This window comes from Garra rufa, chromosome 15 (genome assembly GCF_049309525.1).
Source record: "Garra rufa chromosome 15, GarRuf1.0, whole genome shotgun sequence".
NCBI classification, from domain to species: Eukaryota; Metazoa; Chordata; class Actinopteri; order Cypriniformes; family Cyprinidae; genus Garra; species Garra rufa.
Genome location: NC_133375.1, coordinates 14,437,615 through 14,453,240, shown reverse-complemented (window position 1 = coordinate 14,453,240; position 15,626 = coordinate 14,437,615). Strand labels below are relative to the sequence as shown.

Sequence of the window (15,626 nt, the reverse complement as noted above, 5' to 3'; positions counted from 1 at the left end):
ATGATAATGAGCTCTGCTCACCCCGCCCCTCTCTTTTGTTTTTATGTGTATTCTGTGGCGCACTACCATTAAAAAACAAAACTAATCCACTGTGTTCTTAATGGCTCTGATGTTGGGAGAAAATGAAGACTCTTATGTTCGTGTTTATATCAACTAAAAAACACCTGCATTGCTTGCAAGGCTTCAGCTGCTCAAACGCAGAGAAAATAGCAGACAGCGTACAACTGGCTGAGGGCGGAAATGAGTATGCTCGGGACGGTCTGTCAGCGGTCGTGGGTGGAACTTGAGCAATATGCTCGTATTGCTTAGAAAATCAATAAAATCGTATTGCTCTGAAAATCAAAATTGCTTGATAATTGAGATTGTTTAGGTTTTTTGGGGATATGCATTATATGCAAACACCATGCAAAAGTGAATTTTGCATCTGATGTCCCCTTTAAAAAATAAAATTTTTGAAAGTAGTCTCTCATTGGATTAAAAATACAGTAAAAAGTGTAATATTGTGAAATATTATTACTATTCACTACTCTGTACTCTTTTTTTTGTTCTCCAGGAGAGTTGTTGGATGGACAGCAGGGTCTCGTTCCCTCCAACTTTGTGGACTTTCTCCAGGATGAGGAGCTCCCGTCGGTTCCTCTCTTGGACCGCATCAAGGAACCGTCCTACCTCAACCACAGCCCCGCCTCCATGCCGAGCAGCGCCGTGAGCACACTCAGCACGTTGCTCTCAGAGAAGCTGGACGCCCTGGGCTCAGGCACCGGGACGGGCACCAGCAGCAGCAGTGGAGTAAGCAGCTTGGGCATGAGCATGGGGCTGGGCATGGACTTCCTGGGACCCTGCAGCAATGGCACAGGCACGCTGGACGTGAACATCGACGAGATCGGAGAAGACATCGTGCCTTACCCCCGCCGCATTACCTTGATCAAGCAGCTGGCCAAGAGCGTTATCATAAGCTGGGACCCTCCGGTGGTGCTGCCCGGGTGGACACCCATCAGCGGCTACAACGTGCTGGTGGATCAGGAGGTACGCATGAGCGTGCCCTTCGGCGGCCGTACCAAGTCTTTGATTGAGAAGCTGAATCTGGCCTCCTGTACGCACCGCATCTCAATCCAGAGCATGACGGACCGTGGGCTCTCCGATCCGCTGCGCTGCACCCTGCTGGTGGGGAAAGATGTGGTAGTGGCGCCCTATTACCTTCGTGTGGAAAACATCACGCAAGTATCGGCTGAGCTCACCTGGATGCCGAGTAACAGTAACTACAGCCACATGATCTTCCTGAATGACGTGGAGTATGATGTTGTGAAGCCTGGAGGGTACAAATATCACTTCTACAACCTGAAGCCCATGACGGTGTATAAGATTCGGGTCGTGGCCCGGCCCCATCAGATGCCCTGGCAGCTGCCTCTTGAGCAAAGGGAGAAGAAGGAGGTCTCAGTGGAGTTCTGCACACAGCCAGCCGGTGGGTCAGCTATCACTTTACATGTACATTTCTTATTGCTAAGTGATTTGAGATCTGGTTATCTGTAGGGCTGTCAGTTGATTCATAATATTTTGTTGTGTAATAGCTCAACATGCGTTCTTGCTAAAACAAGATGGTACTTCAAGACTGAAATGCTCCAATGGTAGGCATATTTTTTATTACAGAATTTACAAATCAGGGCTCATGATTAATGGTAATGATAATTAAAGTATAAATAATTATTAATAAATAATAAATATGTCTGCAAGCAGTGATCAAGAGCTTTAAAGGGATAGTTCACCCAAAAATGAAAATTTGATGTTTATTTGCTTACCCCCAGGGCATCCAAGATGTAGGTGACTTTGTTTCTTCAGCAGAACACAAACGAAGATTTTTAACGAAAACCGGTGCAGTCTGCCAGCCAAATAATGGCAGTGGACCAGACCTTTAAAAGTAAAAAAAAAAAAAACATGCACAGACAAATCCAAATGACACCCTGCGTCTCGTGACGATACATTGATGTCCTAAGACACGAAAGGATTAGTTTTTGCGAGAAACTGAACAGTATTTATATCATTTTTTTACCTTTGATACACAGCCATGTCCATCTGTCCTGAGCACGGGGTCGTTACATGTGTATGCGCTCTGGCGTAGTATACGCAAACGCCGTAAGGGGAAATCGGTGAAAAGTCCCGGATGAGTTTGCGCAAGTAAACGTAATCTTTCAGCTTTATATCGGTTTGAACAATCAGGATACGCGCAAGTAATTACCATTTTGAATAGCCGCTATACCCACAATCTCTGTGCACTGTGGAAACAATGAGTGTCGTATACATGCGACAAATCTCTTCCAGCGTTTGCGTATACTACGCCAGAGCGCATACACATGTAACGAGCCGGATGAAAAGCTTGCGCTCATGACAGATGGACGTGGCTGTGTATCAAAGGTAAAAAATGATATAAATACTGTTCAGTTTTTCGCAAAAAAACGTTCGTTTCATGTCTTAGGACATCAATGTATCGTCACGAGACGCAGGGTGTAATTTGGATTTGTCTGTGCATGTTCTTTTTTTAACTTTTAAAGGTCTGGTGCCCATCCACTGCCATTATTTGGCTGGCAGACTGCACCAGTTGTCGTTAAAAATCTTGGTTTGTGTTCTGCTGAAGAAACAAAGTCACCTACATCTTGGATGCCCCGGGGGTAAGCAGATAAACATCAAATTTTCATTTTTGGGTGAACTATCCCTTTAAGGCATTTAAGCACATATGAAAAAAGACATTATGTAGAAAGCCTTTTTTTTTTTGCAAATACAGGTAATTTACCATAGAAATACTATGTTTTGTAACATTTATGACTGTTATAGTGCCAGCTGTGGTCCAATCCTCTTTTCTAAACGACCCCTTTATGGCTTTCCAAAGGGTAAATTTCAACATTTTTGATAATTATTGGCCTGGAGAGTCCCAAGAATTGTATTGCAGTGATTTTTTCCACATTGAGCGAAAAACCGCAATGAGAAGTTATATCGTTTGATCCGAATATCGTGCGTATGTTCGAAAAAACATACAATGTACAATCGTTTACAACCTTGTAAAAAACGATATTGCCCCCCAGTGGCCGATTTCTTTCAAATTTCTCTCAGACCTTTGGGGCCATGAGTTGAACAGGCCCACCGAGTTTCATTCCGATTGGCCTCCAGTTAACATTGTCTAACAGGTGCTCAAAATTTTTGAGATACGCAAATGTCCATGTAGAAACTTGTGGCACTTTGGACCAAGACCGTGCACAGCGATTTTCATGTTGATAGGACAAATGATTGAGCAGTTATAGCCATTTTTATGTTTTTCCCCTCTTATAGCGCCACCAAGTGGCCAAGTTTCACAATTTTATTTTACTGTGACCTCAGATTGAGCTCTTACATAAGTGATATTTCATTCTGTTCAGGAGTTATAGGCATTTTACTAAAAGTGGTCCCGCCCCTTTCAAATATTTTGGTGCCCCTTTCCAACGTTGAGTCCAAAGTTAAACTTTTTTTGATCATTTTTGATATTCACTCTCCAGAGAATCTTTCTGCACTAGTTTGATTGGCCAAAAAAACTAGGACTAGTTCGTAAAATGTTCAAGTCTCAACTTACGGTTTGGTCTGCACAATCAGTTTCACATGGAAATCACTGATCCGTGACCATTCTAACAATTACATAGGGTTTCAGTGCTTCACGCTTGGACCCCTAATTAAGACACTTATTTCTATTCATTAAATGCGTTAAATTGATTAAAAGTGACATTGAAAAATGTTACAAAACATAAAGGCTGTTTTTTAAACTTTCTATTTAGAAAGAATCCTGAAAATGTTTCACAAGTATGAAGTCCCACAATTGTTTTCTATATTGATTATAATAAGAAATGTTTCTTAATCTCTTGAATAATATAGGGCCCTATGAAATTTTATTTTTTCCCAAAATGTTTTCTTTTTCCCAAAATTTTTCTGTAATCTGTTCTTCTTTTTTTTTAGACTCTGGTTAAACTAAAAATAATAATAATAATCAAAAAGCATGTCTAATTAATTGAAATCATGAAACTTTATTAAAAGTTTAACAAAACTTAATTTTTTGAGTAAATACAAGTTTTCTCTCAAATTTAGTTTTATTTTTACCAAATGCTGTGTTTTCCGTTAATTTCTGTATTCCATTTTAATTGTTTCACCACATTTTAACAATCAAAAGCATGTCTAATTGATTGACTTTATAAATAATTCATTTATAATTATTTTATTAATTATTATTTAAATTTTTTTTTTCAGAAATACTGTTGTGTATTTACATTTTTATGTAATATTTCTGGTAAATACTCCTTAAAATATATATTTACATTAAGTATTAAATTTCTGTTACAATTTCTTCAAGTTAAAGGGTGAGTTCACCCAAAAATTTAAATCCTGTTATTAATTACTCACCCTCAATTTGTTCCAAACCTGTAATTTTTCGGTACACAATTTAAGATATTTTTGATGGAATCTGCTAGGTTTCTGACCCTCCCATAGACAGCAAGCAGAACACACAGGTTCACATTTAATAGTATTTTTGCGGCTTAATATTCACAGACACTAGTCTATATAGTGTTTAGATTTAAGTGTACTGACCTACTTTTGTTTTTATGCATCCCAAATTGGGCAAATTTTGTGGCATTCCGTGTTAAAATTCCATTTTCATGTGTGTTTTCCGCATCTCGGAAATCATAGGGCCCTGATAATTGCTGAAGGATAATGTGAGACTGGATTAATGGCTGGATTTTGTGTTGTTACTGGGACGTTGCTATGTGGATGCAAAAATGTTCTGATTCTAAATGGATTGATAAATGGTTGTTAGCACAATGCAGTGTGGTTGCTAGGGTGTTTAAAATGGTTGCAAAGTTTTTGATGGGATTTTTTGTGGTGGTTGCTCTGTAATTAATCCATGGGCTAGTCTCAGATTTTACTCTAGGGTTAGTAACAGATTTGAAATATTTTTTAGCCTCATTAAGTATTAATTATTTCCAAGCCAAAAAATGTCAGTGATGGCATGGTGTCTTAAGAATTATAATTACTGGTACCTCAAAATTAGCAAAATGTTGTACCATACCCAACTAAAATATTAATCTCACATTTTGATTCTGATGGCAACTAAAACTGACAGAAAGCCTAATCAAGGCTTATGCTTTAAGATTAAAACACATGTTCTAGGTCTTTTTATGCAAGTAATTAAGCCACCAATACCACCCACGTCTAGAAATTTCTCACTCTTTTCCAACTTTTAAGGGCCAATTAGGAAAATATCTGCACCCAGAGGGGAGACTGAAAAATTTGGACTTGAAGGGAACAAGTTTGTCTTTGTATCTACCGACTCCTATGAGACCAGCAATCATAATCCATGTCCAATTATAATTCTCATCTAAATATTTTGAAAACGCTGCTTCCTCAGAGAAAACGTCCTTGCTACTGTATATCATACATGTTGTCAGTTTTTAGTGGGAGTTCCTTGTACCAGACAACAGTTAACATTAGGCATGTAACCTTGATGTTTGCTATGTTGTTCCTATTCATCAATTCGCCCTGCTAAAGGAGGAGACTGAGAGTTTAGTGTTCCATAATGAGCTTCCTACCCTAGAGAGACTGTAGACAAGCACAAGCTGCCTTCATTAAAAGAACCCTATGGCATGTTAGCGTATAAACGAAGAGCTGTCGGCTCTGGTTTTCGCATAACACCTATTACGCAGACGTCTACCTGAGATGTTGATCAACCGGGTTGCATTTTGCTTTTCCTCATCTCTCAACGCCGTTCCCAGCGGACCCTGTAGATGCCCTGCTTTGAAATTCAGACGATTGCGAGCAGAGGAAATGAATGAATGCGTGATGAATGGAAATGGGACGAGCGTTTGCCGCAGTAGGGAAGTGGAGCGACTGAAGATGAAAAGAGGAAGAATCAGAGAGAATGTGAGAAAGGGGAGGGTGGAGGGGGATGCCCGGTATTCTGCTTCTGAGGGAGTCCTCGCTTGCTCGTTTTTTACTGTCTCCCACATTATTTCACACCGGCACACACACTCGTAGACGTATACACTCTCATTGCAATGCCAAGAAGCAGAGCAGACGTGCGTATGAGGATGCTTTCAGTGCCAGCTCATTCTTCCCTCCCATCCCGAGTGTGACAGCCATTGTCCAGGGAGGAAATGAAAGGCCGTCAGCATTAGTACGGCTGTCTCCTGCCGTGCCGTGGCTCTCAGCAGAGCCTGTGATCATTAACAGTTGCAGTTTTTCTTGCTGTAGAATGATAATTAACCCTAATGTTCTGTTTGGTGTTGGGAGACCTGAAGATGCTTTTAATATCTCCAAAATCACACTTCATACATCATTAGTTTGATACTTCATGAAATATTCATACTTCACAAAGTTTATAAATGTGTCACTTTTGATCAGTTTAATGCATCCCTGCTGAATAAAAATATTAACTGCTAATAACAATACTACTGACGCCAAACTTTTGAACGGTAGTGTATCTACATAAATAAGCATGACAGCAATGAATCTGTTTGGCAGTAGTTGAAGTTGTGAATTGTAGCCAAGCATTAGATGGGTTCTTATGGCCAAAGCAGTCTTCAGCTGTGTGGTTGGTGTGCAGAAGCACCACATTTACCTTGTGAAGTTAATAAATTGTATAATTATGTAATTTAATCAAAACATAGTGCTACAAGAGTAGATGATTCACAAGCAAATGAATCGTGTGAGACAGTTAATTTTTAGCAAATTAAAAATATACAGTACAGAGTAACTAGAGCAGCCAAATTAATCAGCAAATTATGATCCAGTTCTTTTTAGCAAATCAAAAACGTACAGCAGAACCAAATGAGCCAGATTTGTCATTTCATTTTTGCGAATCAAAATATACAGTACAGTGCGACCAGAATAGTCCGATTCATGAGCAAATGACTTATGAGTACTTTTTTTAGCTAATCTAAAACATACATTATTCAGATTCACAAGTAAATTAATTTCGTGAGTCAGATCTTTTTAGCAAATCAGAATCATACAGCATGACCAGAGCAACCAAATTCATGAGCAAATGACTCTCAAACGATTCTTTTTTAGTGAATTGAAAAAGAAGGCAGTAGCCAGATTCCCAGGTTAATTCATAAGAAAATTAGTATGATCCAGTTCATTTTAGCAAATCAAACACATACAGCACAGTCAAACGAGCCAGATTTGTGAAAGAATGATTCTTATGAGTCATTTAATTTTTGCGAATCAAAATATACAGTACAATGTGACCAGAGTAATCTGGTTTATGAGTAAATGACTCTTATGAGTGCTTTTTTTTTTTTAGCTGATCAAAAACATACAGCATGACCCAAGTATTCAGATTCACAAGCAAATTAATTTTGTGAGCCAAATATTTTTAGCAAATCAGAATCACAGCATGGCCAGAGCCACCAGATTCATGAGCAAATTACTCTGATGAGTCAATTCGTTTTAGTGAATCAAAAACATACAGTACAGCGTGAAGGCAGTAGCCAGATTCACAGGTAAATTCATAAGCAAATTATTATTCTGATCCAGTTTTTTTTAACAAATCAAAAACATACAGCACATCCAAACGAGCCATATTTGCAAAAATATATTTTCGAGTCATTTTTGCAAATTAAAACATACAGTACAGTGCGACCAGAGTAGTCTGATTCATGAGCAAATCAGTCTTATAAGTACTTTTTTTTAGCTATTCAAAAACATACAGCACGACCTGAGTATTCAGATTCACAAGCAAATTAATTATGTGAGCCAGATCTTTTTAGCAAATCACAGCATGACCAGAGCAAGCAGATTCATGAGCAAATTACTTTGATAATCTGATACTCTTTTGTGAATCAAAAACACAGTACAGTATAAAGGCAGTAGCCCGATTCACAGGTAAATTCATAAGCAAATTATTATGATCCAGTTCTTTTTAGCAAATCAAAAACATTACAGCAACAATACAGCACAACCAAACAAGCCAGATTTGCAAAAAAAAAAAGATTCTTTTGAGTCATTTCATTTTTGCGAATCATAAACATACAGTACAGTACATCGTTAAGGCAGTAGCCAGATTCACAGATAAATTCAAAAGCAAATTATTATGATCCAGTTATTTTTAGCAAATCAAAAACACACAGCACAACCAAATGAGCCAGATTTGCAATTATTTGTGAATTAAAAATGAAATGACTCGTAAGATGAGAGCAAGAACATGACCCGAGTACTCAGATTCACAAGCAAATGAATTTTGTGAGCCAGATCTTTTTAGCAAATCAGAATCATACAGCATGACCAGCGCAACCAGATTCATGAGCAAATGACTCTGAATCGATTCTTTTTTTGTGAATCAAAAACATACAGTACAGTGTGAAGGCAGTAGCCAGATTCACAGGTAAATTCATAAGCAAAAAAAAATAATTATTATGATCCAGTTCTTTTTAGCAAATCAAAAACATACAGCAGAACCAAACATTTAAGATTTAAAAAAAAAAAAAGTCATTTCATTTTTGTGAATCATAAACATACAGTACAGTACAGTACATTACATCGTAAAGGCAATAGCCAGATTCACAGGTAAATTCAAAAGCAAATTATTACTGTATGATCCAGTTCTTTTTAGCAAATCAAAAACACACAGCACAATCAAACAAGCCAGATTTTCAAAAGAATGATGATTCTCAAGAGGGAAGGAAGAAAAGTATGTGACGTGTGGCCAAGTATGATGACTCATGCTCGGAATTTGTGCTCTGCATTTAACCCATCCAAGTGCACACACACAGTAGTGAACACACACACCTGGAGCAGTGGGCAGCCATATTGCTGTGGCGCCCGGGGAGCAGTTGGGGGTTCGGTGCCTTGCTCAAGGGTGCTTTCCTCAAGGGTCTCACCTTCAGTCTTTATTGAAAGAGCGCTGGTTATTAACTCCTCCCACCGACAATCCCTGTCTGACCTAAGACTCGAACCCGCAACCTTTCGGGTTATGTTTGGTATGTTACTATATGTTTTGATTCGGTGCATCCAGAGTAGTCAGATTCATGAACAAATGACTCTTATGAGTACTTTTTTTTTTTTATATAAAAACATACAGCATGACCCAAGTATTCAGACTCACAAGCTAATGAATTTTGTGAGACTATTTTTAGCAAATCAGAACATTATGATCTAGTTCATTTTAGCAAATCAAAAACATTAGTTTAACAGTACAACCAAATAAGCCAGATTTGCAAAAAAAATATTCTTTATTTTTGCGAATCAAAAACATACAGTACAGTCTGACCAGAGTAGTCAGATTCATGAGCAAATGACTCTCATGAGCCAATTCTATTTAGTGAATCAAACACATGCAGTATGAAAGAAGTAGCCAGATTCACAGGTAAATTCAAAAGCAAATTATTATGATCCAGTTCTTTTTTAGCAAATCAAAAACATACAGCGCATCAAAACGAGGCAGATTTGGAAAAAATGACAAAAGTCATTTCATTTTTGCGAATCAAAACATACAGTACAGTGCAAACAGAGTAGTCAGATTAATGAGCAAATGACTCTGATAGGCCAATTTTTTTTTATTGAATAAAAAAAAAATACAATGCAGTGTAAAGCCTGTATTATTTTGACCCAGTTCTTTTTAGTACATAGAGCACCACCAAACGAGCCAGATTTGCAAAAAAAAAAAAAGGATTCCTTTCAGTCATTTCATTTTTGTGAATCAAAACTTACAGTTCAGTGCAACCAGAGTAGCCAGATTGTAGCCAAATGACTCTGAATCGTTCTTTTTGTTGAATCAATTACATACAGCGTGAGCAGATTTACCTTAAAAAGTGAATACATTTTAGAATTGTCATTTCATTTTATAAATGGTCATTTTACAACACCCAACAGCCTTTAATAAAACTTAAGTAATATGTAAAAAATTAATTCAACCCAGTTTGGCTGGAAAGCAAAATATCAGATGTAGCATCCGTGGCTTTGTGCACTCAACTTTGTGCTACTTTTTTCTCTGTTTTAAAGAAATTGAAAGTCATGCATAGTGTTAAAAACGTTTTTTTTCTTCTCGGTGCTTGTCTCTGATCTATTTTTTTAAATTGATACTTTTAATTGATATAGAACGTTAATTAAGGCAAGGCCACTCATGATGGAACGGTCCTACTCGCAGATTATCGAATTTCCGGCACAGTGGAGTGCATGCCTCAGGACATCTTGACATCTTGAGATAAATGAACCCTCAGTCTAGTCTAGCTCACATTGTGTTCCCCACCTACAGTCTGTGTAATACGTACAGGGCAACGTAAACCCATCATGCGGGCTTCCAACAGTGCAGGCTTTTATTACGCGACACCCATCTGCAGGCGTTTAGCCGTGCAGCGGCGGCCTCAAATGAAGGCCTGATCAGATAAAGACAGCCTTTGAGCTGTTTTCAATTACAGAGCATTGATCCAGTTCCTCTGGATCAACTTCACAAATTACATGATCCACTTTTAGCTCCACTGTCTTTCCACAGGCACTCAGTCATGTCCCTGACGCCTCTGGACCGATCAGCGCCCCGAGCGGCCCGTGGGCTCTGATCAGCGAGGGGTGGCCATTGATTAAGCGCTCGCCCCGATGATCTGTCATGTGGTGGGCAGAGAAGTGATCAGTGTGGATTAGTGTGATCCATCGAAAAGTTCAAACCTGTGACAGGACTAGCTGCTCTCTGACATCAGGATGGCTTCTCTTAATTGATTTTTGGACTGAGCGCTTGTCACTCCGAAACAGTTTACAGTTTACATCTATTGAAACCCACAATACTTTTAATTGGGCGTTTGCTGTCCCGAACCCTAACCTTTAAATTTCTACTTTTGAAAATGATACTAAAATATTATTTTGTGTTTTTTTTCTGTTGTTGTTTTTAAAAGTATCTTGTTGATACATGATACTAGTATATTTTTTAAACTTTACTTTAAAAAATGTGTCCTGCATTTTCATGTCACTACTGAAACAGTGTATGTTTTAGTCCATTGGATGAGACTGATTTTAACTACATCCCTAAATTTATGATCAGGAAATATCCCTGTGTCCCCCTGTCAAAAGGCCCCTCATTTTCAGGGAAATGTGTTCAGAAGTACGAAAAATCAGTTAAAGTTAAGTTGTTAAGAAACATCACTACCGAACACATTTTTTATGCAATTAAGCACACTTTTTTGTTGAGTTATTCCATAACATTTAGTTTTTATGTGTGTTATATGTACCACATATGTGCTGATTAACATCTTTGAGCTAGCTTTAAAAGTATCTAAAATTGACATCTTTGTCTTTTTGGGTGTTATCCCATGAAATTGTCACTACCGAAACGGTCACAACCGAAAGATTTCATCATTGTGACAAAAGGGAACACACAATTCTCATATTTGGGGGAAATAAACAAAATTTTTGTACGGTTATGCAAATTAAAATTTTAGTAGTTATTACAATTCTGTAATGTGATGCGGTCGCTACAAAAGCATTACTGTTACTACTGAAAATGTGCAGTTAATACCAAAACATGGGATGTTTTGTCAAAAATAAAGTATACTAAATTATCAACTAAGATGTTATGATAGTTCTTGGTTCCATGTATATCCAAACTAATGGATCCTTAAGTTTAAAATCAGTATGATCAACGTTTTGTGTTTTACAAAGAAAAACTGGATACAAAATACAACAAATCTTAAAAATTATACTTGAAATGGTGAAATGTAATTGTTATTGATTTACCTCTAGGTCAATATAACCCTTCTAGTTAAATTATTATTATTATCGAGAGAGGACAAATATTCCAAAACTTTCTGAAATTACAATATAAGAATAAATTGCACAATTACTCAAATGTGTACCTTGGATATTATACAATTTGCATACATACACATTTTTTTTCAAGACCCTTCTAACTCTGAATTTGAACCTATTTTCAGTCCTAGGCTTTCAAATCTTTTTCACACTTATCTGCATTCAACAGTAATGCACTTTTTAGCTGTAGCTTAAGTAAATGACTCCAATAGATTTTAGTGAATCGAAAACGTACAGTACGACCAGTAGTCAGATTTATGAGGAAATGTCATAATGTCCTAATATTATTGATTATAAAAACAACTGGCGACTCTGGCAAAATAGAATTTGCAGGACAATGTCTATAGCCCCTTTCACACAGCAATCCCGGTAAATTGCCAGAAAATTACCAGTACGACTTTACCGGTAAATACAGAAATAGGCTGTTTTTTTTAGGGATTTTTAAAGGTAATGGAACACACAACAGCACCAAAACGCCGGTAAATTCCATCATGTCAGCATAAACGCTTACTTTCACTGTCTGTGCAATTTGACAACAAAGTATAGTGACTGGCGTAAGGGAATAATCAAACAGAACACGTTTTTGCTCTTATAAACCTGAGATGCGCATAATAGTATTCAACTGCAGAGCCGCAGCGCTGATAAATGAGAAAGAAGGCTGGGTCTTGAGTGCAACACTTGAGACAGCTGTGAGACGAGATGCAATGGTCAAAGATATCAAGCACATATTTACAAAGAAAAACTAATTTAAACAAGTAGTGTAGCTTTGTAAACAGCTCAGAGTAATCACGTCTCCATAAGGACGCTATTGGCCAATTTGGACCAAAGCAGACTTTATTCGTCAGCGCGTTCTACATATACCGGTAATCTTTATTGCGTGTTCACTAGGGGTGTAACGGTACGCTAAAATCGTATTCGGTTCGGTACAGTGTCTTGGAGAGCTCGGTTCGGTTCATTTTCGGTACAAAAAAATAAGAAATTACAAAATCTTTATTTTGAAAAGCTGCCAATACACAATAGAATTCTTGCATAAAATAAATAAAAGCCACACATTTGGGTGATATTTTACATTATTTTTTAAGGCTCTGAAATGAAGCGGTTGCAATAAATGTTGTTATTATTATACAAATTAGAGTGTTTATGAATGGTTATGGTGGTTCATGTTACATTTGCATATTGTATTTTATGAATGAAAGTAAAACTGGTGAGGTGAATCTCTTTCTTGTTTTATTTAATGTTATCACAGGATAGTTAAATATAGGCTGTGTGTGGGGGGAAAAAAGTGCGTGAAATATGTGTTAACAGTCTAAACATATACATTTGGACTATATTTTTTTAGATACATACGTTTATATGTATTTTATATGTATTTAAATTTGAAAGTAAAATAAATTACAATATTTATTTATGTTAAATCATAATCTGCGTGACCCTGCCGTTAATTTGCTTTGATGACGTTCCAGGGCATTCCAAATGAGCGATTATTGTCAGCGAAGTCCACTTCAACGGATATACCGAGTTAAGGGAGTAGGGAGCAGTGAACACTGTGTAGGGACCCTGTTGATCGGAACGCACCTTAACTGTGCGCAAAGCTGTGCGTGTGTTACTGTGCGTCACTCAATAGCGTCTGTGCGGAAACTCGCCTAGGAACATTGTTCCGCTGCGTTTAATATCACGCTAATAATAAATTTACATTATTTAATGAAAAAAATATACCGAAACGGTACGCAAGTGGACCGAACCGAACAGGCTGTACCGAAACGGTTCAATACATCCCCGTGAACCGTTACACCCCTAGTGTTCACACACAGCATCATTCCGGCAATTTACTGGTAATGTTACAACTACCCTTACCGGTAAATTGCCGGAACGAATTTACCAGTATTTTTTAAAAGGTGTATTTACACATGATCTATTAACGGTAATTTACCGGCAATTTACCAGTTAAGATCGTTTGTGTGAAAGGGGCTAATATAATAGGCCCTTTGTATATGCATTTTCTCAATTTCCCCAGTACCGATAGCAGAACTGTTAATGTCAGAGCTTATCGATACACTGGCCTTTCGTAATTTAGCCCTGGGGCCCATTTAATATGGGTTTCGGTACCCATCTATATTCCTGAATGGTTTGAATCAGTCTAATCTAATCTCCACCTTCGCATACAGCATGACTGACAGGCGATCTGACCAATCATAAGGCCAAATCTGCCATTTTGTCCAACAAACAAGAGCAACTTCACTGGACTTAAACTTGAAAAATTGTGTGTATGGACGTCTTTCCGCAATTTAAATAAAAGACGTTCTGATGTTCATTCATGCTTATTTCGAGCTTTAAATAAGTAAAAAAAGACCATTGGTTCACGTGTCAGTTGATCTAATAAGGCAATAATCCGTCACGACACATTGAAGATAATAAAAAATTAAAAAATTACATTTTAAAGCAGAGACCTTGTTTCACACCAGAAGAAACCTGCTCTGTCTTGTCTATTGCTCTGACCAAATCATTAAAATCAGCGAGTTGTTGACTGGAGAACAGATGCAATTCGCTCAATCCAGTTCACAAATTAATCGTTCGTAACCAAGTTAACAGAATTGAAAAGAATCAGCTCGTTCACGAATCAGACACCGCTATCAGTGCCTGATTATTTGTCCAGTTCAAAATAATGAGGAACGGCATGTTTTTATAAAATGTAGTGGGGTAAAAAGTATAATATTATGATTTTGGAATGTAGTCAAGTAAAAGTAAAAGTTTCCCAAAAAGTAAAGTACTTACTGTCCACCACTGGTTATGAAACATTTGAATGTTTTGATTTAAAAAACAAGTGAGATGAGGTAATTTCTCAGCCTTTTTATGCAAAACAGCTAAAGAAATAACAGCGCATTGTTATGTTTTAGGTTCTGAGATGGTGCGGTCCATTGCTGGCAGCGACAAAAAAATAACACTCAGTATGATTAAGACGAATCAGCCCACATAAATTCAGAGTGCTGACATAAGCAAATACACTGTGATAGTCTATGCCCAGCTGGCGTCCCTTACGGCTGTAAAACGCACGCGCACGTGCACACACCCACACGCACATTTACATGCCCATTACACATGCATCATATTTTTATGCACAAGCATGCACGTGTTTCTGAAAGCAGAATGCATGTCACAGCCCACCCACAAACACAACAGCAGACCTACACCAATTTGCTTGAGTCATGATACAGTGTAGCAACTCACAAAGCTATGCTCTTTTTTTGTTGTTGCAGGTCCTCCTTTACCTCCTCAGGATGTGCAAGTTCAGATGGGACAGACACCTGGAGTCTTGCAGATCCGGTGGAAGCCTCCTCCCCTCACTCCGACCGGCACTTCCAATGGAGCCAGTGTCATCGGCTACATGGTCTGCACTAAAGGCCAAAAGGTGAAGTGATGTTTTCTTTTTTCTTTACTATCAATATGCAATGTGTGCCAATAGAAGGTCTAAGATCAGCTTGGTGGTTGAACATGTTATGCTAGTTCACATTTGAAATGCAGGTTTTATTTTGCTCACTGGCGCCATCAGGTGATCGCTTGTGTCATTGCATGGCCAATGTTTTCCCTCTGTTATATAATGCAGAGGTTTATGTAAGTCATTTTGGATAATCTGACAAGAACATATTTTGAAATTTTTTCTGAGACAGAAATGACCAAAAACAAAAAAACTGTAGTTATTTATGCATCTTTTTTCCCTGAGATGCTTTTTATGTAACGATAGATTTAAAAGATGCGGATCTTAACAATATAGATGTCTGGTTTGTCCAGAACCAGTGTTGGGAAGTTTTTTGATAGAAGTAAAATGCTTT

General features: G+C 37.8%; 1 protein-coding gene across 20 annotated transcripts in view; it reads left to right on the top strand.

Moving 5' to 3' along the window:
- Positions 1–15,626, top strand: part of rimbp2b (RIMS binding protein 2b) — a 186,569-nt gene that overhangs the window by 141,990 nt on the left and 28,953 nt on the right. For 16 of the 20 annotated variants that reach the window (XR_012339272.1, XM_073818543.1, XM_073818542.1 and 13 more), the window contains 3 exons: positions 554–1,459; positions 1,566–1,622; positions 15,054–15,205. Coding sequence is in view for 19 of the 20 variants with exons in the window: in XM_073818543.1 (XP_073674644.1) it covers positions 554–1,459; positions 1,566–1,622; positions 15,054–15,205 (1,115 nt within the window). In the remaining variant the exon portion in view is untranslated. The remainder of the gene's footprint in view (positions 1–553; positions 1,460–1,565; positions 1,623–15,053; positions 15,206–15,626) is intronic. The other 4 variants (XM_073818545.1, XM_073818547.1, XM_073818532.1 and 1 more) reach the window with 1 other exon arrangement.